Consider the following 27997-nt stretch of genomic DNA (forward strand, 5'->3'; position numbering starts at 1 on the left):
CCTCTCTCTTCTCTTCTCTACTCCACCTGGTGTGGTCTTTCCCAGGGGAGAGATGACGGTCTCACCGCCAGGGTCACCATCAGGTGCTCCCCCGCGACCCATCAGCGCGGTGATGCGCACACCTCGCAGCAATAGTCGCATGAGTATGAGCAGCAGACAAGGTGGAAGCCGAGCCTCAGATGAGGATGGCAAAACCGCCGTCAATGTTGGTACGTGGGCCCCTTTCAAATGGATCTGGTCCGGTTGTCGCGCATACAATAGACACCCAGCGCGAAATCTGACAAATGGTTGTTTTCCCTACTCGAACGTCAACTGATTTCATTAGCTGTCCGAGTTCGACCTCCACTTAAGCCGACCGACCCCGGATACGAGTTGATTCCCCAGAGATTCCAGCGCCCCATGGTTCACGTTACAACTCCCACCAGCTTAGCCGTGGATGTGCCCCAAGGACGCAAGCTGTTCGTCTTTGATCGCGTGTTCCCGGAGACGGTAGATCAGGATGGTGTTTGGGAGTATCTGAGTGATAGTGTCAACTCCTTCCTTCAGGGATACAACGTTTCGATTCTGGCCTACGGTCAATCCGGTGCGGGAAAATCTTATACGATGGGCACATCAGGCCCCGGCGAACAAGGCAATGAGGATGCAATGGGTGAGTGGAGGCGGAATAGTGAGGACCAGGATCAGCGCTAATTGTGGTTTCTAGGTATTATCCCCCGCGCAGCACAGCTCTTGTTTGATACATTGGACGGCCCGGCCAAGCACACCCGAAATAGTTCCAATTCAACCACCACTGGCCTCCGAACTCCGCAGCGGTATTCGATGAGCTCCGCCGCGAGCTTTGGAAAGTTGAACTTGGAGAAGACCTGGCAGCTAAAGGCTACCTACGTCGAGGTATGAATTGCGTGGCATGGTTTGTGACATTAAGCTAATCTGGTATCTAGATCTACAACGAGCATCTCCGAGATCTACTCCTGCCGGATTCGACCCCCACCAATGATCGCAGCAATGTCAGCATTCGCGAAGACGCTAAAGGACGCATTCTTCTCACAGGCCTGCACCAAGTGAACATCAACAGCTTCGATGACCTGATCGGTTGCTTGAACTTCGGTTCTACCATCCGTCAGACTGATTCTACCGCCATTAACGCCAAGTCATCTCGATCGCATGCGGTGTTCAGCTTGAACCTCGTCCAGCGCAAGAACTCCGGTCAGCCTTCCTCGCCAAAAGAAAAGCGCATGTCTATGCCTGTGGATTCCTTCTCGAACGGCGAATCTGTAACAGTGGATAGCAAGCTTCACTTTGTTGATTTGGCAGGTAGTGAACGGTTGAAGAATACTGGAGCATCCGGAGAACGCGCCAAGGAGGGTATCTCTATTAATGCTGGTCTTGCCGCCCTTGGCAAGGTTATTTCTCAGCTCTCCTCTCGCCAGTCCGGGTCCCACGTTTCTTACCGTGACTCCAAACTGACCCGTCTGTTACAAGACTCACTAGGTGGCAATGCTATCACCTACATGATTGCCTGTGTGACTCCGGCCGAGTTCCACTTGAGCGAGACTCTCAACACTGTTCAGTACGCCCAGCGTGCTCGCGCCATCCAAAGTAAGCCACGCATCCAGCACATTGCGGACGATAGCGACAAGCAGGCTTTGATTGAGCGTCTCAAGGCCGAGGTTGCTTTCCTTCGTCAGCAAATCCGCAATACGGAGGCGTCGGACCGCCGCGAAACCGTCTCCACCGAGCGCAATGAGCGGAAGAACGAACTTGAGATACAGTTGCAGAATCAGCTGCTTGATGTTCAGGAGAGCTACAATGCCTTAAGCCAACGTCACACCAAGCTAATTTCGACATTGGCAAGCGATTCGAAAAACACAGAGGCCGATGATGCCACTGCTGACCTCGGAAAAGATTCGATTGAGCGTATGCAACGTTCGCGATCATTCGCCGAGTCTGTTGAGCAAGTTGTTCTGGAATACGAGAAGACAATTCAAAGCCTGGAGGCATCGCTTTCCGATACACGTTCCTCGTTATCTTGCTCTGAAAGCCTTCTTCTGGAGCGTGAAACCAAGTGCACCTACGTTGAGACGGTCAATGCGCAGCTCCAATCTCGTATACAGAAGCTTTTGGACCGGGAGGTCAGCAACGAGACCTACCTGCACGAGCTTGAATCGAAACTTGACGGTGCCTCTACTGGAGAGGAAAAGCATGCTGCAATCGTGGCTGAACTACGCAAGGAGCTCAGCCGCGCTCGCGAGAATGAAGGTGCCTGTGAAGAATACATCTCTACGCTGGAGGACCGTCTTGCCGAAGCCGACCAGGATATGGAGCTAATGCAGCGGGAGGTGGTTCGACTAGAGCACGTTATTCATCGCCAGCGGGGTCTGGGTACGCTGGATAACTTGCTTCATGACCTGGATAACCGTCATAACCTTCCCGAGGGACTGGACGGTGCCAACGGTGATGTCGCTCATAATCATACAGGCAAACTCTCCCACAGACACACCCCGTCATTGGATGTTCTGAACGAGGCCGCGGAGACCGCTATTCCCGGGTCGGACGAAGACTTGGTCGAGCCCATCCCGGAAGAAGAGGAAGGGGAAGCTACCCCCGAGACTGACGACTCAAAATCATCTAGTGATGACCTGGAGGTTCTCGAAAATCTGACCAACAAGCTCGAGGCCCGTCGCAATGAGGCCCTTCGCGAAGAGCCTCTCCACAGTCCTGCGCAATCCAAGTTTGTCGCCGACAAGCTTGAGACCGTTACCCAGGAGCTCTTTGACCTCCGACTCACCCATGAGACCGTCATGACTGACTACGAGATGCTCGAGGCCAAATACGAAGAGGCCTTGAAGGCTCTTGTTGAGCTTCGTCAGGACAAGGCTGATGAAGCCCGCCACCCCGCTCCCGCCGTCCAGAACGAGGCCTCTCGGCCTGTTTCTTTTTTAGAGAACGGAGACGCTCCGGTCTCGAAGCTTGGAGCACAACATTCATTCTCGCAATCACTCTCGTCGGAATTGTCCTCGGCCGGTGGCTCTGCTGCAGTGCTCGAGGCTTCTGAGATGTCCAAATTGGAGAACGATTCCGTACCTGTGACACCTGTCAGTTCCACTGCTACTGCCCAGCAGGACAGTGAGGAAGTTGAGCACATGCGCAACATCATTGCTGAGCACAAGGTGGGCGCTGACCTGATGGCTCAGAAATATACTGAGCTCCAGGCCGAGCATGAAGAAATTCTTGGAATTGTTGAGAAGCTAAAGGCCGAGGCCGAGGCTCAGCGGACTAAGAGCAGCTCTCCTACTACCCCCGGTTTCAAGATGATCCGCCGCATGACCAGCCAGAATCTTCTTTCTGGTGTGGACCGTGCCCACCGTTCCCTTACTGCCCTTCGGATCATTGCCAACGAGGAGTTTGCTGACAGGCCCGACACTTTCCAGAGCTTCGAGACTCATCTAGATGCTACAATGCACGAATTGGCCACCCGCATGGAGCGTCTCCAGTCCCTAGAGGCCGAGAACCAAAGCGTTAAGAGAGAGATGGAAATGAAGGCTACCATCATCTCCGGTCTGACCCGTGAGCGATCCAGCTTGTCAGGTGCCTCGTCAGTTGACATGGCGCTTGTCAACCAGCTTCGTGACCAGATCGTCAACCAGGAGATCCAGATCAACGAGCTTCGGGAAGCCCACGAGGCCCGCGAGAAGGAGCTCATGGCTGAGATTGAAACTCTCAACGAACTTCTGAAGAGCCAGGAGATGGCTACCAAGGCCATGGATGTTGGAGCCGAGGAGCAAGACAAGCGGATTTATTTGTTGGAGGGTGAATTATCGGCGTGGAAGGGCAAGCACCAAGCTGCCCACGAGTCCCTACAGTACTCGCAGAACCAACTCACCACCACTCTTGCAGAACTGGAGACTTCCCTTGCTGCCGTCGAATCGCTGCGTGCTGCCGCTTCCGGTAACAGCAATGCCGACAAGGATGCCGCTGCCAAAGAGCTTGAGAGCGAACGGGCCAAGCAGGAGGAGCACGTGAATAGCCTCACCAAGGTCCTTGACGAGCACAAGGCTACCATCGCAACCCAATTAGAGACCATTTCTGCTCTGGAGAAGTCGCACGCTGCTGCTAAGGCGCAGTTGATCGCTCAAGAGAATGGCGAGGTCATTGCCACTGGTGCGCCCGATGCGGCCAAGGTTGCTGAGCTTGAGCAGCTGATCGCATCCCACCGATCTGCCATCGACTCACAGCAGTCGGACCTGCAATCGATGCAGGAAACTCACAGTCGAGAAATGGCCGAGCTTGAAGAACGGACCAAGGCTGCTGCTCAGGCCGAACACGAGTCGCAATTAGCTGAGAGGGATGCCAGATATGACGAGTCGATGGCAGCTCTGCAAAAGGACATTGAGGAGTCTCGTGAAGAGCTGCTGAGTCTACTCAAGGCCGTTTCGGGTCTGCTCAGCTCCGATGTCACCGCTGATAACTTGGCAGACCAGATCCAAGATGTTCTAGCTCAGAAGCAGCACTTCTCTGAGAAGTACGTTGAGTTGATGGAAGCCAACGAGAATCTTCGCAAGCAACTCAATGCCGGTGGCTCCAACAGCACCGAGCTTGAGGAACTTACAAAGAAGAGCACCACACAGGACGCCAAGGTTAACGAGCTGGCTCTCTTGGTTGCTACACTAGAGGATACCCTTCTTCAGAAAGAAGAGCAAGTGAAGAAAAAGGATGCTCTGATCGAGGAGATTTCTATTGAGAAGCAGAAGAGTGTCCGTCTGGTCGAGGAGCTCGAGGAGCAAATCACCAGCAGCTTTGACCAACACCACAACCGTCTATCTGTTATCCAACAGGAGCGTGACAGCGCCCTCGAGGATGCCAAAGCTCGTGTTGTTGTTCTGGAGCAGGAAATCGAAACCTACCAGGTCCGGATCGAACAACTTGAGCTTCAAATTAAAAACAATGGCACCCAGGACGGCTTCCATGACCGCAGCAGCTCCATGACCTCCAACCTCCGCAAGAGCTCATCCGCGGCATCTCTGCCCTCGCCTCCACCCGCCATTCCCCTCCCTCCTCTTCCCACCATTGCTGCCCAGTCAAATGGCAGCGTATCCCCTCCCAGCTCTCGCCATGCTAGTAAGGAGCTGGTCAATGCCCAGATTGTCGAGGACCAAGAAGCTCGCATCCGTACCATCGAGAAGCACCTGTACGCCGAGAAGCAGCTGACTGCTACCCTGGAAGAGGCACTCGGTGACCTAGAAGCCCAGAGCAGCAAGGTCAAGACCGATTGCGAAGCCTGGAAGAAGAAGGCATGGGCTCTTGACGATGAGTTGTCCACACTCCGCAAGGAGCGCAACTCCGCCCGCCTTTCGCTGCAAGCCGTCGAGGAAGAGCGCAGTGCCCGCAAGGAAGCTGAAGCTGCCCGTGCCCAGCTAGAAGAGCGGATGAACGCACTAAACAAAAAGAAGAAGAAGAGTACCCTCAACTGCTTCTAAGTGCGTTCCCTGTATCTGTTCCTATTACCCAAACCCGCCCTTCAAAAGCGCGTTCTGTTTATGCCCGTTCTTATCGTTTCTGATGTACTACGCTGTCCCCTTTTCACGTTGTTTTCTGTTTCATACCCCCCCTTGATCTACGTCCCTGCACTTACTATCACACAAATCCCTGTATTATGACACGCAGCCTTCTTTTCTTCGTCGATTCATCGATACCTCTTCTGCCTTTCTTTGTGCTATAGCCAGCCACCCTTCTTATGCACATGCGCTTTTTTTCTCTGCCTCACATATTATTCGGCTCGACCATATCCTTTTTTATGAGGTGGATTTCTACTAGGCTGGAAATCTTCATTGTACATTCTTATTTGCTTCTGTCGGATGTGTCTAGATTGACTGGTGCAAACCGCTTATGGAGGGGGATATTTGCAAATTGTTTCGCTAGCTCCTAGTATTGAAGTTGAACTATGGGATTGATCCTTCCATATACAATGTGTCTGCATAATATTGAGAAAATTCCTATGTATTCCTTACCCCAAACAATATCTCGTTCAAACGGCCTTGATGACAGCAGTTCTTCCAAGGTTTTCACGCCCTGGAGTCCCTTTCACAATGCCTTTAATCAAACGATCTAGCAACTGAGAATCTTGACCAATCACATCGATTACATTCGAACGACCAACTTCATTTTCTACAAAACAAATCCCGTCTTCATCCGCAAAGCATCGAGTCATTTTGAATCTACTGAGCTGCAATCGGTCACGGACTGCTCTCAGCAGTGCTCGCCATGAACCCTCCGCGCTTGTATTGATACCAATGATTTCCAAAAATATCTCTCGAAGAGTATTTCGGTGATTGTAGAAGATCCTGAATAGATCCACCGGTAAACAATCCACACCAGCAAGATGCAAGATCCGCAGACGTGGTATCTTCAAGATTTGACATAGAGCACTGAAAGCGGGCTGCTCAACCCGAGAACCAAAATACAAGTCCAAACAGTCTAGCTACTCGAAACGCATGATGAAGTATGCAAGAGACTCTGACCAATTCTGTGTTGCAGCATTGACGACGGGATCCAAAGTCAGTGCCAAAGTGGTGAGAGTGCTGACCCACGGTGCTTGGTACAGAAAAGGTTGGATGAGACCGAATATAGTCGGGTATATATGGACTCGTTCACACCCATTATTTATCGCCAAGCAGGTAATTGGAATCCCACTGACAGATATCGAAGAAATAACAACATGAAAAATCCTTTCCATGTAATTCTTGCTGTAGCCACTTTCTTTGTTGGAAGATGGATAGAGTGCAGTTAGTTTTTCGATAGCGGCAGCTCCCCAAGGTCGATTCCCATCATCGACTTTGATAACTCGACAATTTTTTGCGTTTTTGAATATCTCGATCAATTGATAGGTATAAAGGCCCGAGAGACTTAGATAGCTTTGCTCGCTCAGGCAATTTTGATAACACTTCTTGTCGATTGTTCTTTCGGCCTGTTTATGCAAATCCCAGTATGGTACGGGGAGAGGGTCATCGACCAGGTTGTCTGGAATTAGGTGGTCGGGTGAGATTACCAGGGTCTTTATCGAGGGCCCAAATAATGGATGGCGAGAGATATTTAGTAATACCGTGAGGCTTAGTCGGCTTAATAAGTGGACTCGTTCACGGAAGAAGCGATTGGCGAAAATGGTGAGAGAGCAGTCTCTCAGATATCGAGTGCTAAGTCGAAAATTAAAAAATGGCTCGCTTTCAAGATGTTCAGCAATGATTGCGACGAGCTCGGGACTAAGGTTCTCAATTGACATATTCAATGTTCACTCGAGTGTTGAACTGACTGATGAGGGGAAAATGTGTTTCTATATGAGATACGTCATGTGATATGGACTTATAGTTATTTTCTAGTAAATATTCCGAACCTCACCAAGCACCAGATCAACTTGTTTTGGGATTAATTTCGGAATAACCGGATAGAGAGTGGATTGGTGAATCCGAGAATAGCTTCAGTTTTGGGAAAATTTATAAGGTTGACTCTATATAACCAATGACGTCATATATACATTTGTATGTCAAAGCTCTATACTCGTGCACGTGACCCCCCTGACCACTCGGGTAGGAGTATGGGAATCCTTCGGCGCTCGGGGACATTAAATTGTCCCGGTGGGGGCCAAAACAACGAACGCGGACGAACTTCGGCCGTCGAAATAGATAAAAAGATACCCAAATATGCTATAGCGGATACCTAATTGAGTAAAATTACTTCCAAAATGTCCGACATCCCCCCAACAATGCCAGCTTGGTCCTACCAAACCCGAGGCCCCATTTCCAAAGTCCTAAACTATACCCCGGATTTCCCCACACCGCACCCCTCAACTCTCTCCCCGAACGAAGTCCTAATAAAAATAGCCTACAGCGGCTTCACCCCCAGCGCCAGCACCCTAGTTTCCATCCTACCAACCTGGATCCACAAAGATGAAACCGCAATCCCCGAGCTTGAGTTCTCAGGCACCGTCGCCGCGCTGGGTAGTAACATCCTCGCTTCTCGACCAGAACTACAGCTCCATACACCCGTTTTCGGGATAACGTCTCTCAGTGTACTATTACGGCGTGGCCTTGGTACGTTAGCGGGGTACTGTCCTTGTCCTGCGGATCGGTTGAGTGTTGTTCCTGTTGGTATGGATTTGGAGCATGCAGCGGCGTTGGGCGGGAATGGGATTACTGCTGTGCAGGTTGTTGATGCAGTGCAGGTTAAGAGGGGTGGGAAGGTTTTTGTGAATGGGGGTAGTGGGGGGACTGGGTCGATGATCTTGCAGGTTGTTAGGGAGAGGGTGGGGGAGAGTGGGGTTGTTGTTGCTAGTTGTTCGAGTGGGAATATCGGCTTGGTAAAGTCTCTGGGAGCTGATGAGGTATGTGTATTTTCCGGATATTTGTGTGCATGTTCTAACGCATGGATTCTAGGTCATCGACTACCGCGCACATGATCCTTTGCATGAATATTTGTCCAAGGAGCATGCTGAGGCTCGATTTGATGCTATTATTGATACGGTGGGTATCCAGGAGCTATATACTTACTCTCCGCGTTATCTTCGGGAAGGAGGTCGATTTGTCAATATTGGTGCTATGCAGATTCAGTCAGCCACTGGGAGCTTGCGCGCGTTTGCTTGGGCAATGATTATGAATCTCTTTTGGCCGGCATGGTTGGGTGGGACACCTCGTTGGTACAAAATGGTCAGTGGGACGCCTGGGGTAGACGTGATGGCTCGAGTGAAGAGATTAGTTGAAGATGGAGCTTTGGAACCTATTATTGATTCGACGTGGGAGATGGAGGATGCTTTGAAGGTATGTATTATGCCCTTGAAGCACAGGTATGATACTGATGAGAGTGGTCCAATTTGATTTAGGCATATGAAAGACTTCATTCCCAGCGAGCAAGAGGAAAGGTTCTTGTGAGAATCGAAAAATAGGACTGTGTACATTTACTTGCCCTGGATTTTGTCGGTATATCGCAGAGCCTATGCAGGATGATAATTTATTGATACTGAGGTAAAGTCCATTATACTTTCCAGCTCTTATTAGATGCTTCAATTCGAACCCATAGCGTGGCCATGCTTGCCGCAAAGAGCAGCACACCAGCAGTGATGGTAGCTCTCTCATAGGCGGAGACAGACGACAATGCCGACTGCCCTGGAATCAGTAATCCTGTTAACGGTGTGCCCAACAAGGCCCCGATGCCTCGAATGAGGTATAGAGCGCCGTTCACCGAAGTAAAGTGCTGCACACCAAAAAGCTCGATCAAGCTAGCTGGGAACAACGAGATGTAGGCAGCCCCAAATGTGCCGTACATAATGACGAATAAAATGAACAACACCTCTCCTGCTGTGATAGAAATAGTAGTACCGGCAAAGGTAGCTGGAAGCCAGAACCCAAATACAGCGATGGCACTCATCACGGTAGTGGCGTACAAAACATTCAAACGACCAAGCTTGTCAGCCGCATAACCGATCACAATACGGGATATAAAGTTCGCCGCATTGCTAATCGTGATAAAGTTATCCGCCATAGCAGTACTGTACCCCAGAGACTGCGCAAAAGCCGCATAGAAGAACAGAGGAGTCGAATACCCAGCAGACTGAAAGAAGGCACCCAAGGCCTGCGCGATGAATTTCCTTGACATGGCAACCTCCCAATTGATTAGCGGAACCTGAGCCCAGCCTGTTTTCTTCGAGATCCCGGCATTCTGCTCATGCAGCTTTGCCTGGAACTTGGGTTCCCATCTCAGAGCATAGCCAGAGATAGGCACGATGAGAACATTCAAGCACCCGGAGATGCGCAACGCATTCCGAAATCCAATATGCGTGGTAATCGCCCGTAGTACAGGCGGCCAAATTATACCACCGCAGGCCGAACCAGAAATCACTATACCCATGGCCAGGCCTCGCCTTTTGTTAAACCACGTCGGGCCGACGGACATGGTTGGCACGTAGGCCATACAAGTGCCAATACCGACAAGGATGCCATGGGTAAGCTGAAACTCCCAGATATACTCGCTAAGGCTGGCGAGGATACATCCAAGACCGAATACGACGCCCCCGGTCATGATGATGGGCTGTGGGCCATAGAGCTTGGCCCAGGCGCTGACGAATGGTCCACCCATCGACATTAGGGCGATGGATAGCGTACCGATGAGACTGATAATTGATGATGATGTCCCTGTGAATGGAGTGTTGGGCTCCTTGGCCATTTCTTCATAGATGGCTTGGTATACACCAAATGAGAAGACGATGCCACAGGTCATGAACATGGTCATGAAGCCTGCAGCCACGATCGCGACATGATGACTGTATCGAGTTAGTAAGTATTGAGTATATCTGGTGGAGAGTACTTCAAAGCTTGGTAAAGCTTGTTGATTTAGACTTACAGAGCTGAGGGTTCGGAGACCGAGTGTACCTGCGACTCATTCTGTATCGGCGTTCTTTCCGGCGGGGCCGAGCACTCCGTTTTGTCGGCCACGGGCGTCTTCTTCTCTTCCATTGTGGCGTCCCGAGTCATCGTCCTAAAATGGAGAGAAGGGAAAGGAAGTGAGGAAAATCAGGTATTTTCATGAACCGGTCAACTCGGTGGGATCACGGCAACGACGGCATCTTTGCCTGATTGATCTGATAATTTCTTTGCGGAGTTACCTCCAATTCTCCAATTCCCCCAGAGTCAATATGCGGCAGTAGCCGACAGGTTTTTTTTACCGATTTGGGGGTCGAACTTTTACTTTGTTCGATTAGGAGTCAAGTACTCCATAGTTACTATCCTGTTGATTGGGGAACTCGGCGGCACTGAGAATACCCGGCAGATGAAGTATTAACTTAACCGAACGGATCGAATCTTCGGATAAGAGCTCTTCAATATGGGGAAGTGCATACTGTAACTTCAGATAGCAAAAAATCAGGCACAATATGATGCATGTAGTTTGAAATATAATTAATCAACATCCTGCGAATTGATGGTATGTAATTCAAATGCATATCAAAATGCAACGCCGTTGCCCAACCTATCGTCGGTGGCGCACCAGACCCTGCCGCCCAAAAACTCGAAAAACACACGGTGTGGGTTTCATTCACCGACAGCTCCTCCGAGAATATGAAAATGGGGCCAATGCAAACGATCTCCTCCAAACGACGTATAGTACAGTCTGACGTAGCGCGCAATACGAGCGCCTTCCATAGCAAGCCTCTCTAGGGTTACAACGTATGAAAGGATCTCCGTTCGAAGTGGAAAGTGCCCAGCACCCTTTTTTTCTTGCAAGAGTCCATATGGTAAGTAATATCCCGATTAAGGGGGCCAATAGTGGCTAGGGGTGGTTAAGGTACCTCTTCGAGAGCGGCATGTACATGCCGCCAGGAAAAGGGACGGACATTGTCGCCCGCCATACTGCGGCGCCTGGAGCTGGTATAGGCTAGATTGAGATATTGGTAGTTTATGCAACCAGAGCTGATCGCTTCACCGACACTGTCAACTGTCAACTGCTTCCTGGGCCCCGACATCTTGTCTGATACACGCTACAAATGCTTCTACCGAGGAGGCTTTTTGAGACCTAGCCTTGCGTTCCTCAATTTGCACTTTTACCGTCTGCTGTTAGGCTTTATGATTCTCTATGGAGCCGTAATGAATTGGGCCCGCGCCCGACGTTGGCGTGATCCAACATCAGCCTTTCTCGCAGAGGATAAGGCCTACGAGCCCGCCTACTCAGTCATGCGTACAGAGCAAGCCAATGCCTTCCTAGAACATACCATTAACAATACCCTCCCCCTACATTGCCAAACTGAAGTATGTGCCCATCCCACGATGTGTGTGGGGATTACCTGAGTGGCACGGAGGGGTGAATTTATCTTCAAGGCATGGTAGGGTCAGTGCTGGAGGGCCTTGCGGCGGCAGAGAAGATTTACACCTGATCGTTTTCATCGCGCATCCAAATCCAGCAGAGCATACTGCGTACGTGCAGCCGTGGCTTCATTTCCTCGCCGACAAAGTTCTTCTCTATGACACTGTCATTGTGGATGTAGAAGCACATCCACAGTTTGGAGACCCCGGAGGCGAAAATCTTTGCCCGCGAAAAGGGTTTCCTGGACTATATTTATCTCCTCAGAGCGTGCAAATCCGTCAATACGCTATATACTGTTATGCTTGAGGATTAAATCCTTGCTCTTGATGGCTGATATCATCGGACTAAGCAAGCGCTGTCTGCTGCTGAACGACAGACCATCGAGAAGGGTGTAGACAAGTGTAAGCTTGGCACCATTAATGGAAGACTATGATTGCTAACACGAATCCCACCGCCCTCAGATATCACCTATATAAGTTGATCTCTCTCTTCTCTCGCTCTCTCGCTCTTCCTTCCTTCCTTCTCCAGAGTCATAGATAGATAGGAATACAGCCATTGTTCTGATTCCATCAATTATTCCTATCTAAGACAACGGAAATTGCACCGTAGAGAGATATGGACTAATAGGAATTTTCTCGTAGGGTTGTATCTTCGACTCTTATACACTGCACAATTTCTAGGATCGAATTTGGAAGAATGACCTATTTACCTCTTCTCTCCTTGCCGCACTGGGAGTCGCAGCCGGGCGACAGTGGCGCAAAGCCGTTGTTGTGGCTGCAACTACATACCCTCCAAATAAGATAAACGGCCTCTTCGCTTTCGTCTTGACTCCTCTCCTGATCATCCTCTTCTTTGCTGCCGGACGGATCACAATGCTCACGATGCCTGGTGCATGGGTTGCCTAAATTCGGCTGCTGCTCTGGGGGTTTGGTATTTCTATAAGCCCGTATCAGAGACCCAGTATCTTAGTACGAGGCTAAGAGCATTGGGTACGTCGATATGCTTGCGGAAAGCTACGCCGATGAGGACAAAGAGATACGTTGGGCGTTGACTCCTAGTGTACTACAGTGTATTGGGAGCAATGGTTCAAAGACGAATGCGCTCGGGGAATATACATACCAACTGACGGTTTCCAAAACAATCTGGATTTTCATGAAGAGAACGATGTGGAGCACTTACGCTAGGAGCATCAACAGCAGACTCAAGCAAAGATATAAATAAGTGTACTATAGATGGATGCAAGTATGTCTAGTAAATAATAATTCATCTACACATGAACAATAGCTTATCAAGAGAGCAACTAGAACAGATATCATAGACCACGCTATAATCTAACATCAGCCGGATTCGGAACCAAAGACGCTATCGGAGGCGATGATAGCAATGACCACAATCTAGGAAGGTCAAAGTCAGCGCGTGTAGCGAATCTTCAGGCGATTTTTATAACTACTTACCAAAGCCATATCGACCCCAGGAGTAATAACGACATCCAGGGCAGGCCGATAACCCCTCCGTGCACCAGCGGTCAGCGCCAATTTATCGTTATGGCGAACACTTTCGCACACTTCAGCAACCCTTCGATCACCATCAATCACATCGAAGCTCTGCAGAACGCGCCCATGCCGCTCTATCACCAGCGTGAGCTCCTTCTCGGCCACTGACTTTGTGTCACGAGCAGCCGCATTTCTCAGCGTGATATTAAAGTTTCCAAAGGCGGGCGCAAATCGTGGAGTGCCAGTAGCCAAGGTCACTCCGCGGTCGTCGCCTGGCAGGGTGATGTACCATTTGCTTTTAATGGAGACCTTTCGGTGAAGCTCAAAGAGAGGCAACCCGGTGGCATCGCGGAACTCTCTACAGGAACCATCATTGTACTTCCATCCACTAGCGGTGAAGACCGTCTGCCCGTCTTGGTCTTTGACCTTGTACGCGGCTACAGACTGGGCGTCGCCTTGGGGACCAAGGACGAGGGTTGTTTTCGAGCTGGTAATGTAGTCTTGGCGCAAGGCGACCGGACGATCTGGAGATTTCAGAGGCTTGCGTGGTTTAGAGAAGATCTGGTGCTGCATTCGTGCGTGGGAGTAAGTCCCGGCCATTTTGTGCTATGGTGAGTGCCCTAAGATTGATGGGAGCTGCGGCGAATTGTTGTTGAAAAAAATAGGACACACATGCATGCGTCCAGCTAAGTGTGCACTTATACCGGTTTGCTCTAAAGGAAGATTCTATTAGATCCTAGGTACAACTTGCGTATGTCATTTTAAATGCCTCAAAAGGTCTTGTGATGACTTATTAGCCTCGCGGCAAAATACAAACGCCCGGCCGATCTCAGCGCACATCCCTTAGTCTGACAATACGGAGTACAGGCCGGTAAATTGACCTCGGTCAGAAGTCGCGAATCCTAGCGGGCCCCACCGGGGCAAACAGATTAGTGAACCGACGCTCAAGTCTCCGGATTAGTAAAGCTATGCATCTATTCTTAAAATACGCAGAACGGACCAGTTGCCGTGGCCCGTCGCGGACCCGTCATGTGATGACGTACACCCACGTGTTCTTTATCTCAAGCTATCGTGTTCTCTAGCTTCATAACCTCAACTAAAACCATGACGGGTCTTGCGCCGTCGAATGTGGTCATTGTCCACCCAGATCTCGGCATCGGTGGTGCTGAGCGACTAATTATTGATGTGGCACTAGCTCTGCAGAACCGGGGCCACCGCGTGACGATCTACACCTCCCATCGCGACAAGAACCACTGTTTCGACGAAGCCCGCGATGGGACATTGGACGTCCGCGTCCGCGGAAACACCATATTCCCCGCGCATGTTTTCGGTCGACTCCACATCTTCATGGCCGCCATGCGACAACTACATTTGACAGTGTCCCTTTTGTCGGAACTAGGCGCGAGACACACACCTAGCGGTACAGCTTCGGAAAAGTCTGCGGAGAACAATGAGGCTCAGGATGATATCTTTATTGTCGATCAACTGCCCGCATGCGTACCTTTTCTCAAGACCTTTGGCCGGGCACAAAAGTCCCACTGCCAACGAATCCTATTCTATTGCCACTTCCCTGATCAATTGCTTGCGCGCCGAGACGAAGGTGGCTCCTTTCTTCGGCTAGCGAAGCAGCTATACAGATATCCATTCGATTGGTTTGAGGGTTGGGCATTGAGCGCGTCCGATCGGGTTGTGGCGAACTCCAAATTCTCACGCGGGGTTGTGCAGCAGGTCTTTGGCACGGACACGCTGGGAGATGTCGAAGTCATTTATCCCTGTGTCGATACGGATGAGAAGGCCATAGCACCGGAGGCGAAATCAGCAGACCCTCTTTGGGGCGGGAAGAAGATCTTACTGAGCATCAATCGCTTCGAGCGGAAGAAGGATATGGGTTTGGCGATCCGGGCATACAATGGATTGGGTGCGGAGAAGAGAAAAGGAACTCGATTGGTAATTGCCGGTAAGTAATTCGCATCATGGTCCGCTTGGAACCCGACTAACTGTGTTCTACCTAGGCGGATATGACAATCGTGTCCAAGAAAATGTCCAATACCACCAAGAGCTCGATACTCTAGCAACTGGCCTCGGACTGCTGACCGCAACCGCGAAGACTGTTGTCTCTGCGCTTTCTATCCCTGATGACATCGATGTTCTCTTTTTGCTTTCCGTCCCCACAACCTTTAAAGATACCCTACTCATACAGTCCAAGCTGCTCCTTTATACCCCGATCAATGAGCATTTTGGTATTGTCCCTGTTGAGGCTATGCGCGTCGGACTCCCTGTCCTGGCCTCAAACACTGGTGGTCCCTTAGAAACAATCGTCGAGGGCGAAACGGGCTGGCTCCGGGACTCACACGCGGTTGACGAGTGGACAGCTGTCATGGATAAAGTTCTCAATGAACTCAGTCCACAACAAATTGACAAGATGGCTGCAGCTGGTAAGCTAAGAGCCGATCGTGAGTTCTCACTCACGGCTATGGGCGATCGGTTAGAAAAAGAGATCTCCACCATGGTATCAGCGAAGCGTCGTCCGTTTGACGGATGGATGCAGGTGTTTGTTGGTCTTGCTATCATCGTGGCATTAATTGCAAACGTCTGCTTGTTTGTGTTTCACTTGGCTACTTGATCTAACATAATTCTCAAATTCAATACCCCTAATTTCTTTTCACTTGTCGGAGGCAGCGTTGGTAAAATGTTAATTTCCAAGTGATCTGTATCTCCTCTCATCACTTTATTTCTATAGCAGTAATTTTTTTAAAAAAAACTTATTTTGAAATGCACGCGCTAGCTAACGGAACGGAATGTAGATTAATGCATTTAACCTTATTAGATCTATGCGGGGTCACCTGACTTCGTGACGTCGCGTGTCGCGACTCATGTTCATCTTAACATTGTCAAATCACAAAATGCCCGATGTCATAGACCTGATATCTTCTGATCCTGAAATACCGATCAACTTACCACATCATGCACCGCGGTCAAATCAAATTCCCCGACGTCCATCCCGCCTGGGACTGATCTCATCGGACCCAATCGACGATTCACTGTTTACCTACGATAACTTCGACATACATCCCAGGAAGCGAAGAGTCAGCCATGAGCAACGGTTGCCTCACGGCCGCGTTGCATCAGCAACGGCACCGCCCGAACCGGCTTTTCCAAGCTCATTCCCTTCAATCCAGTTCTCAGATGACGATTTTGCCCTCCCATCCTCACGCCCCGCCGCGCCAAGGATACTGGCAGAACCGAGGAAGCAGGCAGAACCAAACGTGGAAAATCACGATCCTTTTATTCTCACATCCCCTTTGCCTGCAAGGCGATCTAAAAAAATGTCTCCAACACCCCGCCCCCGAACCTACGCCCCTCCCTCTCGTCCTCGAACCCTCGACCCACCTGATATCATCACAATCGACGAGGATGATGATCAGTTTGCGAAGGCTGCTGGGGGCAACGGATCCAACCGACTCACCCAGGACAGCATAGATGAGTTTAGTGATCCGTTTTCCATACCTGGCTTTGCAGACATCGTTGGAACTGGCACCACTTCTAAACCGGTGTTTTCCAGTAAGACCGCTGCGTTGCTCTCTAGTCTCAGCGCAAATGATAAAGCTACCAATGAAAAGAGTGTATCGAAGACAGGGAACCAAAAAGCCAAGATTGGGATGCGTACAGGTTTCAACCTATCTGATGAGATCGATGAACCTGCTCCACCACGGCGGGCAGCGAAGAAAACCAGCAAAATGACAAATGAAGAAAAGGAAGCCAAGGCACAAGCTCGAGCCGAGGTAAAGGCACAGAAAGACCGGGAGAAAGAGCTTGAGAAGGAAAGAAAGCTGAAGCTGAAGGAGGAAAAAGCAAAACAGAAGCAGGTGGCAGCGGATATCTCAGAAGTGAATAAACTCAAAATCGACAAAAAGGAATCTACACCGGAGATGATTATCAACATCGCATCGTCACTGGATGGCGCTAGTGTGGGGACCCAGACTATCGAGTTCATGAAGCGACTTGGAGTGGATTACTCGTTCTTTGACAGTCCCATTACCAACCTGGTCAGATGGCGCCGGAAGGTCAAAGCAAATTACAATGAGGCAGCCGGTCATTGGGAGCCATGTGTGCCTTACATTGCAGAAGAAAAACATATTCTCTGTTTGGTGCCCGCGCAAGACTTTGTTGATATGGTGATTTCTTCCCCGGACGAGGAAAGAGAAACGTTGGAACATCATTTCCTCAAAATCAGGGGTGCCTACCCCGATCATAAACCTATCTATCTCATTGAAGGACTCACGGCTTGGATGCGCAAGAACCGGAACTCGAGGAACAGAGCTTACCAGGCGGAGGTGCTTCGCCAGTATGAACTACCAGCTCCTGAACCCACCACGGGCCGTGGTCGCGGCAGGAAACCGAAGAACAAACCCGAAACCACACCACCTGTTGACGACGATACGATTGAAGACGCTCTCCTTACACTCCAAGTGACACATTCTTGCCTCATCTACCACAGCAATACGCCGGCAGAGTCCGCTGAATGGATTAAGAATTACACGGAGCATATTTCCACAATCCCATACCGTCGTGAAATGATGACTGGCAACGATGCAGCGTTCTGCATGGATGTCGGCCAAGTCAAGACGGGCGAAGATAACCTTGATACATTTGTCAAAATGCTCCAGGAAATCAATCGTGTCACTGCGTCCATGTCATACGGTATTGCAAGCCAGTACCCGTGCGTGACCGACCTTGTCCGCGCCATGCGCATGCATGGACCCACGATGCTAGAAGATGTTCGGGTATGTATATCTCTTCCCTTCGTGGCCCGCTCCTTTCATTTCTCTATTTTTAATCTTCCTTATCTCGAGCCCCTGCTGATCGTTTTGAAGAAATCGGCAAACAAGAATGGCGCATTGACCGACTCAAGGGTTGGCCCCGCTGCGAGTAAGAGGCTGTACAAGGTATTTACAGGCCTTGACCCGACATCAACCGATGTTTAGAGTAGCCCCATTTGGGACAGAACTTCGTTGGAACATGGGAACTTTTGGTCTTGTGAACCATATATCTTTGTCTTGGCAGTTAGTTCCCCATAGTCTTCTACTTGATGAGTTTATGAGATTCCCATCAGCTTTAAGCTGCCGAATAAATAGCGAAATCCAAACAAAAAGAGCAAAAAGCTTAGCAGCGTAATTGTGTTGCCTACCAAAGTGGAGCGAGTGGAGTTTGTTGATTTTGGAAGCTGAAATTCCTGGTTGGTGCGTAAGGAATTGCCGAGCCCGGCTAAATTTCCTAGCAAAGCTTGGTGTGGCCCTGTAAGGCTGGAAAAGCTTGAACTAATGTACGTACCATGTCTAATCAGGGTCTGATGGGTCCAATAACCTGATGCTATTCGTAGATGATGCTCCGATTTCCGGTTTCTATTCGATATTTGCCCCTTTCATCAATACAGCGCAAAACACAGCGGTATTCGAAAAAACCCGGACCGATGAGCTGTACTGAACGGAAACCCGGCTATTCCTCTTCCAAGCCAAGATCTTATTTTATCAATCGCACGGATCAGATAAAGCAGACTCTGTCGCCACAGTCCAATTCCGGCACAGTGGCCTCTATAAATCTTGAATTTCAAGATGGCCACTGAAAAAAGGGCTATTAGCCCAATGCTTCTGTTCTCAGTTGGTTTGCTGGTTCTCTCGGCCTTCAATTATGGTCTAAGTGATCAGGCCTTTTCTTCCTGTCAGGCTATGGACTCCTTTATTCGTCAATTCGGAGAGTACCATGCTGCTACCGACACTTGGAAGATTTCAGCCATGTTCACATCCTTGTACAACAGTATCAAGGCAGCTGGACAGATTGTTGGTAAGGTCTATCTTATAACTATTCTCCGAGGAACTGGAACTGACGAAAATCTTGCTATAGGCGTGTTCATCGGCGGATACGTGAGCAACAAATATGGCCGTCGGATGTGCATCTTTACAATGAGCATTTACGCACTTGGAAGTGCATCGGTAGTCGTTAGCTCGACAACTGTCGCCCAGATCCAAACTGGCAGAGCTTTACACTGTAAGAACCCATCTCTACAACCCCGGTCGGCACACTCGGCTAACCGGCTTTCTGCTCATAGATATCTACCTGGGTATGCAACTGGCTGTCATCCCGACCTTCCTAACAGAACTGGCTCCAGCCAAGAACCGCGGTGGAATGGGTGTACTATACTGGCTGAGCATCAAAGCAGGAGGCCTATTCATTACCGGTATCGCTCGAGCAACCAAGAAAATGACCACAGATGCAGCCTGGAGGATCCCCTTCGGATTAATCCTCGTCATTCCATTCCTGGTTATTTGTCTGGTCTGGTTCATGCCCGAGTCTCCGCGCTGGTATCTTCTCCGTGATCGTCAGGAGGAAGCTCTCCAGTCCCTTCATCGCCTCAAGGGCAAGAATACTACCGACGAGGAGATCCGCGAGCAATTCGAGTTTCTTTCCGAGAAAGTTGCTGAGCAGATGCAGAAGAAGTCGTTCAAGGATCTCTTTAGTCCGCAGAATAGACAGCGGACCTTTGTAGTTTCTGCTGCGAACTTCTTCCAGCAGGCGACTGGTCAGGCGTTTGCTTCTCAGTATGGAACTTTGTTCGTTAAGCAGTTGAACTCGCTCAACCCGTTCAGCGTAACATTAGGTACCAATGCTGTGGATATCGGTGCGATTATCATCTCTGCGTTGTTGGTCGATATTGTTGGCCGGAGGTTAGTATCCCACCATTCATCATTCGCCTTCTGTGATACTGACTCTTTCAGGATGTTGTTCCATACAAGCTCCAGTCTCCAGACTGTCGCTCTGATGACAATGGGTGGTCTTGGAACTGCCGATTCCAGCAACGTCGATGCCAAGAAAGGCATCGTTGCTATGCTTCTTCTTTTTAGCTTCAGTTGGTCCCTGGGCTGGGCTCCTCTTACATACGTTATTGGCGCGGAGCTTCCATCTTCTCCGTTACGTGAAATGACGCTGCAGATTGCCTATACTGTCAAGCTTATTACTGAGTATGTGATCTATTGATATATTGGGTGCAAATCAGTACTGACATCTCGTCATAGATTCGTTGTGACTTTCACATACCCTTATATGGAAACTGCTGATACTCCGCATCATGTTGATATTGGTGGCAAGCTGGGCTTTATTTATGGCTCACTCTCGGCCGTGGCTTTCGTTTTCGGATGGTTCTATATTCCCGAGACGAAGAAGCTGGAGATTGAGGATATTGACAAGCAATATGCCCAGAAGACGAGTGAATGGAAGGATATTGAGGACTCGGCTGATGATAAACGGATGTCCGTGAGCGAGATTCCTAAATAGTCGAACAAACAGCTGAATGTCTGATGGGCTCGCTATGTGGTAGCTACCCGTGAACTGTATATAGAACATTATTGAATTCCAGCGTTTCCTACAGACGTCCGCTGCCCACAAGCACAAAGTATGTAGTCAAACACATGCATAGAGTTAAGGTGCCAAGGTAGATCATAGCTGAAAACAGTTGCTGATTTGATTGACCTCAACTATGAGCGAACTGCTAGATACGAGCAAACCCGAAAAGAAACGCTAAATGGCTTGAATATGCTAAACAACTACACCTCGTCGTTTCCAACCTCTCCAAGCAGCTAGCCAAGCCACAATGGCAACCCAGACACTCACAGTGCAACCGACAGCCCAGAAGCCATAGCATCGCCAACCATGGCATTGGCCATCAGCACTGCCACTGCCATCCTCTAGGGCATTCTGGTATGCAGCAGAATAAATCACGCCCCAGAGTGCTGCGCCGATAGCAGGCATCATAGCCACGATACCCCAGTTTGTGGCAAAGTTTTCAACGCCCCATACCACGGAGATGATGATTGGGGTGAGGGAGAAGGCACTTCCGTAGCCGAAGCCGACGAGGGCAGTGGTCAAGTGGAAGAGAGGTGGTTCTTTCAGTGCAAGAGGACTGGCGAGGATTAGATAGCCGATGGAAAGGAGAAGGGCCGATGGTAGTAGGAAGACCATTCGGGAAAATGTGGGGCGGTTATTCTCTTCTGTAACTATGTGTCGGCGGCTGTCTGGGATTGGAGGGAATAGATGTGTTGCTGCCGGAGCGAAGAAATCTGAAAGGGAGCCGGTGAGAAGTCGGGCAATGGTCGAGGTCAATGCAATGGTGGTGACATGAGTCGATGGAAGACCGGCTGGTGGGGGCGCATTGAGGGCGTAAGATGGAGGTGTTAAAGTTGGAATTATAGTGCCGAGCTGGTAGGGTCAGTTATGTATAAACAAGTGAAGTCTGATAGACTCACGTTATTGATGTACGACTCTCCAGGTCCAGTAACCAGGAAGAAGCCAGCAGCCAACCACCACATGGTGGGATCGAGGAGGAAAACTCGAGTTTCGTAGTTGAGCAGCCAGTTCTTCTTTCGGCGTTCTTCCTCCTCCCTGTCTTTCTCTCGCTGTCTCTCCTGCCGCTCTTCCTCCGATAGAGTGGCCTCTTCATTATTATCCAAAAAGGTGCCGTACTCCACGGCTGTCCGGATCTCACCCCTGGGTCGGAAGAAATCGCTTTCCTCAAGAAGTCCACTGCGTTCTAAATCCTCAACAGTCTCATCGATATATCGCTCCTCCTCGTCATCATCCACAATACGCAAGGCGAAGGTTCCGATGATTCCAGTCACCAGTAGGACAACCCCCAGGAAAAGGAAATACCGGAACACATCCACATCACCACACTTACCATCAACATCACGTTCACACAGTACATATGTCCCCAACTGACTCTGCCACATACCACTCAACCCGAAAGCTGCAATTGGCAATGCAAGCATGATTCCCTTATGCTTTCCTCTGCCATAATTCTTAGCACAGGTAGCCACAGCAGCGAGGTACATGCAGCTCGTGCCCATGCCAATAGCAATGAATGCCACAATCATCACCCAAAATGGCCAACCCGAGCCTCCCGCGTCTGGCGGAGGGCCACTTTTATATGTGAACGCAGCGAGAAGATACCCCAATCCAAACAGCACACCCGACACCAAGGATAGCGGCGACGGACTATATCGGTCGCACAAGTATCCAAACAAGGGAACGAGGAGATACATCGCAATCTCTGCCGCAATGGAAATCGCATTGACCCGGAGTTGAGTGTAATGAAGTCTTGTCAGCAACAAGTGCCCGTATAAAGAAAACGCAGTAATGCTACCCGCACCCAGACTACAAAAGCTACGAGTCAGTAACCAGTCACCGAAGATGGTCGAAACGTCCTCGGATTTCATACCATGTGATAACACCCCAAATAAAGCTAATGACCCGTATAACCTCATTGTGCATTTTCCGTCGGTCGCGCTCAACGATCCCCTCCACAACGTCGCTCAGCAGTCCGTCATCACTGGCCGCACCGAATCCAGAACGTGAAGAGTGTCGTGAACGACGTGACCCCGCCCTGGACCGTGCGATAGCTAGGCTGGGTCCCGCGTTAGATCCGTCCGTGTTTCCATCTTCGAGGAGGGGCCGGTTCGCATCGAAGTCCCGCTTATCGATGTCGGTGTGGGGAGTAGAGCTGGACATCCTATTCAAAACACCCAGTCGCTTGTACCCGATATTTGTGAGGGAACTAGTAGAATATGGAGGTAAATTGGTACGTCCGGGGAGCTAGTTAATGGTATGCTCGGGGCGATTGGCAAGAGGTCGAATGATAGGCTGTGTCAGCTGGGTGGATCGGTTGCTTTGTTGTCAGAGCTCCACCCTACGTCATTGGGCCTCCAACTGGCTCATCTTAAGAATAAATGACAGTGATCCTTATAGAAGGTGACTTTAGGAATGAGGAAGGGGAAATGGAGGAGGAAGAGAGAAATGGATTAGTGTAAGCACCCTTGAATGGGTTTCCCCCGGATTAGATGCGGAGCTGCTTATCGTAAGACACGTGACATCCGATGCTGATATGAGTCAAAAGTTATGCAATCGAACTTTGGAATCCGTACTTAGTCAGCCGGATAAACAGACCCCAACCAACTAACTACTGACAGGACAATATCGACCTATAAAATGCTTTTCTTTTACATTTTTATTTTCATATACATGCTTGTTGGCAACGGTAAAGGCCAGCGAGACCACAATTGACTAACCAGCGTGTGCACCGTATTCGGAATGAATCTACTGGAAGGTTGTTTTTGACTTTTTTTGGTGATTTTTCTGTCTAATACTGGATAGGAGTATCATGTACAAACGGGACGGGGCTTGAGAAAGCCCCGCAAAGTGAAGGCCTTGGAAATCCAATAACCTTCGGGGTATTATCAATAAAACAGAACCCAGAGGTGAAGTGAACCGGAAAGAAAGGTGGGATAGTCTCGTACACGCCAAATGAGGAAATGAAAATGAAGGGGGGGAAAGAAAAGCAAAAGCCCCGGACTCTAAATGTATCCAGGATTGACAATAGTCATTGAGTCGTCCGTGGAGGTCATTACATCATCTGCCCTCGTCACGAGCAGTTTGGAAGGAAAAATGGACGAAAATGGGGATTGAAGAAAGGGAGGAAAAGGGAAGGGAGAAAAATATCCAGGGCTTATGAAAACGCAACTAAAACTTTGCGCCATATATCGCCGAACGCCGGATTGGCAGAATCAAGATCGTATCAGAAGCTGACTTCACCCGCATCGCTTTCCATCACGCCCTCGTTCCAATATTGATCGGAGGGTAATTCAAGAACGGCAGGTTGAGAGCCAAGAGCAATGCCCTCTCCTTCTCCACGCTCGATGAATTCATCTTGCGTGATTTCGTTCAAAATGCGCTGGAAGTACATGCGCAATGTGCGAAGGCCTCGTAGGTAGCCCCGATCAATATCATCAGGATGGTGAGGAGGACAAGGGGTGTCTGGGGCCAATTCGTCCTCGCCGGTGACACAATTGGCAAAATCAACAATTTTCAGCTTCACGTCTATAGTTTTATGGCCATCTTCTTGGAGTCGGGGTCGGGAATCAGTGGGGTCGTCGGTGGGAGTTGGTGATTGTGGAGTAGGCTCTCCATCATACAAGAGCAACAGGCTGCTAGCATAGAGACGGTATCGATCGAGTTTTCTGATCATATGCTCAAGAAGCGATAATTTCTCCAGAATGACGGGGATCTTCTTGGCCACGCTAGAATAACTCACTCCATCGTAGAGGAAGCGGGTAAGAGCATCCTGGAATTCACGGCCGGATTTCAAATCGCGTCCAAAGTATTTATCTTCGAAGATGTACTCCTGCTTTTTGACATTCCAAGCTTGCATGCCGCATAGGCGTACCCCAAGTTGCCGCGATGTTGTCGATTGGCACTTGCGTCTCTGTGACTTCTTCTTCTTATCATTGGCCTCAATACCATACTGTCTGGTGCCCATTTTGAGATCTAGTACACATGGCTTATTCATACCGGCGGTAAGGTCTTCAAGGAGGAGGAAGAACTGGACTCGTTCGTCTTTCCTCAATTGCGCTTCCTTGGGATTACTGGGGAGATGTGTTGTCAACGCATCCTCTGCCGTAAGCTGGGAATATGCAGCAGATATTTTGTCAGATGGCTTGTTGTCCGTGATAACAGGTCCGCTAGCAGGGGTGCTGGCGGAGGATTTCGAGATAGGGAGCGTTCCTGATGGTGGGAAATCTGCAGGCGGGGGTGCATCGCCCTCCATCGAGAAAATTTCGTCCTCTTTGTCTCCACCATATCCGTCGTCGTCGAAAAACATCAGATCACTTTTTTTCTCGGAGGTAATGCTTACTCTCCGTTGCAGGCCACCACCTGAATGTCTTCTTCGTACAGCTTTGCCACGGTTGAGGGAGTTCGCTCGATTGGGCTGATCCTCAGTCTTCACTCTCTCTATGCGATTGCGGTTTTCATCCAAGGCTGTGGATGCAGACGAGGAAAGAGCAGGGGCTTCAGGATCGGATCGCGCAATATCCATTGTAGGCGACCTCAAGGTCTGTACTTTTCCAAGTGACGAAGGGCGTAGTGCAGATGTATGGTCTTCTGACATGTCCCCACGCCGATGAGTAGTCGTATCTGAAGCGTTTCTCGCCAAGTGCAAATGTCCACGGGCATGTCGTCGATGATGATGGATCGCAGGAGGACTGAAAACCTCACGAAGGACCTGCTCCTGGAGCTTTCTGTTGACAGTTGTAGCTCCCCATATTTTGGCTTGGCTGCTAAACGAATTGGGATCCGAGCTGCGCTCCCCAAGTCCACCAGCAGAATGTGGTCGGCCGTTCCGCGAATCCTCCAGTACCCTCGATCGTTGACGTGAAAACAAATCAGCCGGAATGATGTGACGGTTGTTTTCAAGGATTACCTTGGGGATGACACCCGTGATCTGACTCTGGCTCACAATTCGCTGAGGCTCTGCTGGTGGGATTTGAGAATCCTTCCCAGGAGCTCCATTTGATTGCTTAGCTTCCAATGTGCCATTTTCCGACTGATCCTTTGGTCGCTTTGGGGTCTTTGAAAAGGTTACATTCAGAACACCGATGTATCTAGGGAAGGTCAATGATCAGTATCAGGGAATAAATGAAAGTGGAGCAAGTTGTGACGTGGCAAGGTGCCCAAGCAGGCGGGGTTTCTCTCTGGAGATCAAAAACTCAATTCTCAACTCACCTGGGGAGAAAGACAAGCATATCCGGATGTCTTCTTTCAATGCGTTCATAAAACTCATTTTCACGGTTGTTGAGCTGTTTGCACACTGCACGTCGCGAGAAACGGAATACAGTTGTGTGTCCACCCACTTGATGCCTATAGGGTTTCAACTCAACAGCACCAAGTGGCCCCGCTGGCTTTTGACGGGCAGGGATGCGTGGTTGCTGAGTAGGGGTAGCAGTCGGCGTAACGTCCGCATCATCAGTCAGGCTGGATTCCTCAACCGACAGACCACTTTCATCCGCAGAGACTGCATCGGATTCGACAGTCGAGTCATAGCTGTACTCAGATATCGGACCCAGGGGTTTCTCTGATACACCCTCAGAGGGTGATCGGAGATTCTGAAGATCACCATGGAGAATCTTACTTTCATTTTTAGATCGAAAGGATATATCCACATGGCCAACCTCTTGCTCAGGCGGGGGACTACGACGCTGGGGTATTAACATCAATCCATGACTCTTGTCAGTCGCAGAAAGCTGAACTGGCTGCACGCTGTGCGAGTCGGCCCCTATTGGCCGCGAATCATTGGCTTCATCGGGTACGGTGAGGCGCTCGTGGGGGAAATAAACGGCAGACTTAATTTGCTCGTTCCCTTCGTCCTCAAACTGTGCTGAATCTCGCCGCTCATCCTGTTCAACGGAGCTCAGCGAGTCTGTAAAATGCTCAATATGAGGATCTTTCTGGAAATAACCCCTACTGCGTTCCGAATATTGGGCCGGAATACTCCTGGAGAAGGATGAACCGCGAGCCCCTCCTGGAGTCAGATGAAAGTTCCTGATTTCCTCAAGAAGACCACGAGGTAGCACGGGGGGGCGACGCTTGACAGGCTCCTCTGGCTCCCGCTGGCGCTGGGATTCGGTTACCGGCGGGGCTTCGAACGCCGGGCCTTCTCCGAGGGAGGGAAGAGAGATGCTCTTTCGAATCAGCGAACTCTCTGATGGCAGATTCGAAGCCTGCATGTCACGATCCATAGCAAGATCCCACATGTCTGGGGTCTCATCTTGGTGTCGGGAGTGATCCTCCCATTTTTTCCGCTCTGGTGAAGTAGTGTTTTCTTTGAATAAGCCCAGGTAATGACTGGACTTACGACTGCGCACGTTTGTAGCTGGCTCCGCGTTGTTAAGATTCGCCTCAATCGAATTATCGACCCGCCCAAGACGACCTCGACTAGAGCTCCGCGGAAGAGCCACGGCCCGAGAAGGTTCGGCGAATGAATCAAAGGAGACCCCTTCTCGACTAAGGGGTGGCCATTCGTGATCAGGTGTCACTGACTGGGGCGAGTGAGAAGCATCGTCTATGATAGATGGAAGAAGACTGCGTTCAGTCGGTGAGTTTGGGCTTTCAAACTTCGTACCTGGTTCACCCGTGTACGATAACTGAACGGCGGTCTCCCTTTCCTGGTCCTTCACCTGGTCTGGAGCGAAGGCAGACGAGCGCAAAGGAGAGAACGGGGATGCATCGGAGGAGGAAAAGTAAGAGGAGCGCAATGGGAGATGTCTGCGGGCGTCAACTTCCATGTGGGAAGGGTCGACGTGAGAATTGTGGGGAGAGACCTTAGAGGGAGGACTTGGAGACCCGTGCACATCATCGAGGCTTGGGATCGAATTCACCTGGCGTTCATTGTCCGGGGCCCTAGCCGGGGGCAATTGTGGGGTATTGGCGCCGCTGTCGGTGGGGAGATAGTGGGTAGCAAAGATACTGTCCCTTTCGGACAATTGTGGACTGTAAAAGGTTTCAAGGCGGGGGAAATTTTCCTGGGGGTTCGTAGAGGCCCTTTTTACAGTGAAAGGTGTGGGTTGAGACCATTGATGGATTGTGGGGGATTCCGCCCGCGACGGGGAGGATGCCAGTGGATCCCCCTGGGACAGGTTTTCGTGCTGCGAATGCAAAGAGTGGTGACGTGGATTGGGCCGAGCTTCTTCGGCCTGTGTCGAGCAATCATGTTGGGCAGGTGCGGCAGGTGTCACCAGGGGGTTAGGCAGGGTATCTTCGGGATCGGACGGCGGATTTGACAT

At 50.1% G+C, this 27997-nt stretch overlaps 10 protein-coding genes across 10 annotated transcripts; 6 read left to right on the forward strand and 4 right to left on the reverse strand.

Moving 5' to 3' along the window:
- Window positions 1-52: 52 nt before the first annotated feature.
- On the forward strand, window positions 53-5477 carry N7520_011110 (uncharacterized protein; the record flags this gene model as incomplete). Its single annotated transcript, XM_057145043.1, has 4 exons — window positions 53-209; window positions 326-649; window positions 704-891; window positions 942-5477. 4 exons carry the CDS (start codon window positions 53-55, stop codon window positions 5475-5477), a joined length of 5205 nt encoding a protein of 1734 aa, XP_056990797.1.
- A 2258-nt stretch (window positions 5478-7735) lies between these two features.
- Window positions 7736-8864, forward strand: N7520_011111 (NAD(P)-dependent alcohol dehydrogenase; the record flags this gene model as incomplete). The annotated part of the gene is made up of 2 exons (XM_057145044.1): window positions 7736-8374; window positions 8427-8864. The coding sequence occupies 2 exons, from the start codon at window positions 7736-7738 to the stop codon at window positions 8862-8864; spliced, it is 1077 nt and encodes a 358-aa protein (XP_056990798.1).
- A 157-nt stretch (window positions 8865-9021) lies between these two features.
- Window positions 9022-10426, reverse strand: N7520_011112 (uncharacterized protein; the record flags this gene model as incomplete). The annotated part of the gene is made up of 2 exons (XM_057145045.1): window positions 9022-10306; window positions 10416-10426. 2 exons carry the CDS (start codon window positions 10424-10426, stop codon window positions 9022-9024), a joined length of 1296 nt encoding a protein of 431 aa, XP_056990799.1.
- Window positions 10427-11624: 1198 nt separating this feature from the next.
- On the forward strand, window positions 11625-12746 carry N7520_011113 (uncharacterized protein; the record flags this gene model as incomplete). The annotated part of the gene is made up of 2 exons (XM_057145046.1): window positions 11625-11786; window positions 12522-12746. The coding sequence occupies 2 exons, from the start codon at window positions 11625-11627 to the stop codon at window positions 12744-12746; spliced, it is 387 nt and encodes a 128-aa protein (XP_056990800.1).
- A 432-nt stretch (window positions 12747-13178) lies between these two features.
- N7520_011114 (uncharacterized protein) lies at window positions 13179-13934 on the reverse strand (the record flags this gene model as incomplete). The annotated part of the gene is made up of 2 exons (XM_057145047.1): window positions 13179-13235; window positions 13296-13934. The coding sequence occupies 2 exons, from the start codon at window positions 13932-13934 to the stop codon at window positions 13179-13181; spliced, it is 696 nt and encodes a 231-aa protein (XP_056990801.1).
- A 504-nt stretch (window positions 13935-14438) lies between these two features.
- On the forward strand, window positions 14439-15957 carry N7520_011115 (GDP-Man:Man(1)GlcNAc(2)-PP-dolichol alpha-1,3-mannosyltransferase; the record flags this gene model as incomplete). Its single annotated transcript, XM_057145048.1, has 2 exons — window positions 14439-15291; window positions 15347-15957. The coding sequence occupies 2 exons, from the start codon at window positions 14439-14441 to the stop codon at window positions 15955-15957; spliced, it is 1464 nt and encodes a 487-aa protein (XP_056990802.1).
- A 280-nt stretch (window positions 15958-16237) lies between these two features.
- On the forward strand, window positions 16238-18319 carry N7520_011116 (uncharacterized protein; the record flags this gene model as incomplete). Its single annotated transcript, XM_057145049.1, has 1 exon — window positions 16238-18319. The coding sequence occupies one exon, from the start codon at window positions 16238-16240 to the stop codon at window positions 18317-18319; it is 2082 nt and encodes a 693-aa protein (XP_056990803.1).
- A 627-nt stretch (window positions 18320-18946) lies between these two features.
- On the forward strand, window positions 18947-20663 carry N7520_011117 (uncharacterized protein; the record flags this gene model as incomplete). Its single annotated transcript, XM_057145050.1, has 4 exons — window positions 18947-19379; window positions 19441-20056; window positions 20132-20350; window positions 20405-20663. 4 exons carry the CDS (start codon window positions 18947-18949, stop codon window positions 20661-20663), a joined length of 1527 nt encoding a protein of 508 aa, XP_056990804.1.
- Window positions 20664-20924: 261 nt separating this feature from the next.
- N7520_011118 (MFS transporter) lies at window positions 20925-22892 on the reverse strand (the record flags this gene model as incomplete). The annotated part of the gene is made up of 3 exons (XM_057145051.1): window positions 20925-21584; window positions 21632-22538; window positions 22603-22892. The coding sequence occupies 3 exons, from the start codon at window positions 22890-22892 to the stop codon at window positions 20925-20927; spliced, it is 1857 nt and encodes a 618-aa protein (XP_056990805.1).
- A 1063-nt stretch (window positions 22893-23955) lies between these two features.
- Window positions 23956-27997, reverse strand: N7520_011119 (inositol polyphosphate kinase KCS1; the record flags this gene model as incomplete). The annotated part of the gene is made up of 2 exons (XM_057145052.1): window positions 23956-25819; window positions 25941-27997. The coding sequence occupies 2 exons, from the start codon at window positions 27995-27997 to the stop codon at window positions 23956-23958; spliced, it is 3921 nt and encodes a 1306-aa protein (XP_056990806.1).

This window comes from Penicillium odoratum, assembly GCF_028828045.1.
Source record: "Penicillium odoratum strain IBT 22623 chromosome Unknown utg000008l_segment0_segment0, whole genome shotgun sequence".
Classification (NCBI taxonomy): Eukaryota; Fungi; Ascomycota; class Eurotiomycetes; order Eurotiales; family Aspergillaceae; genus Penicillium; species Penicillium odoratum.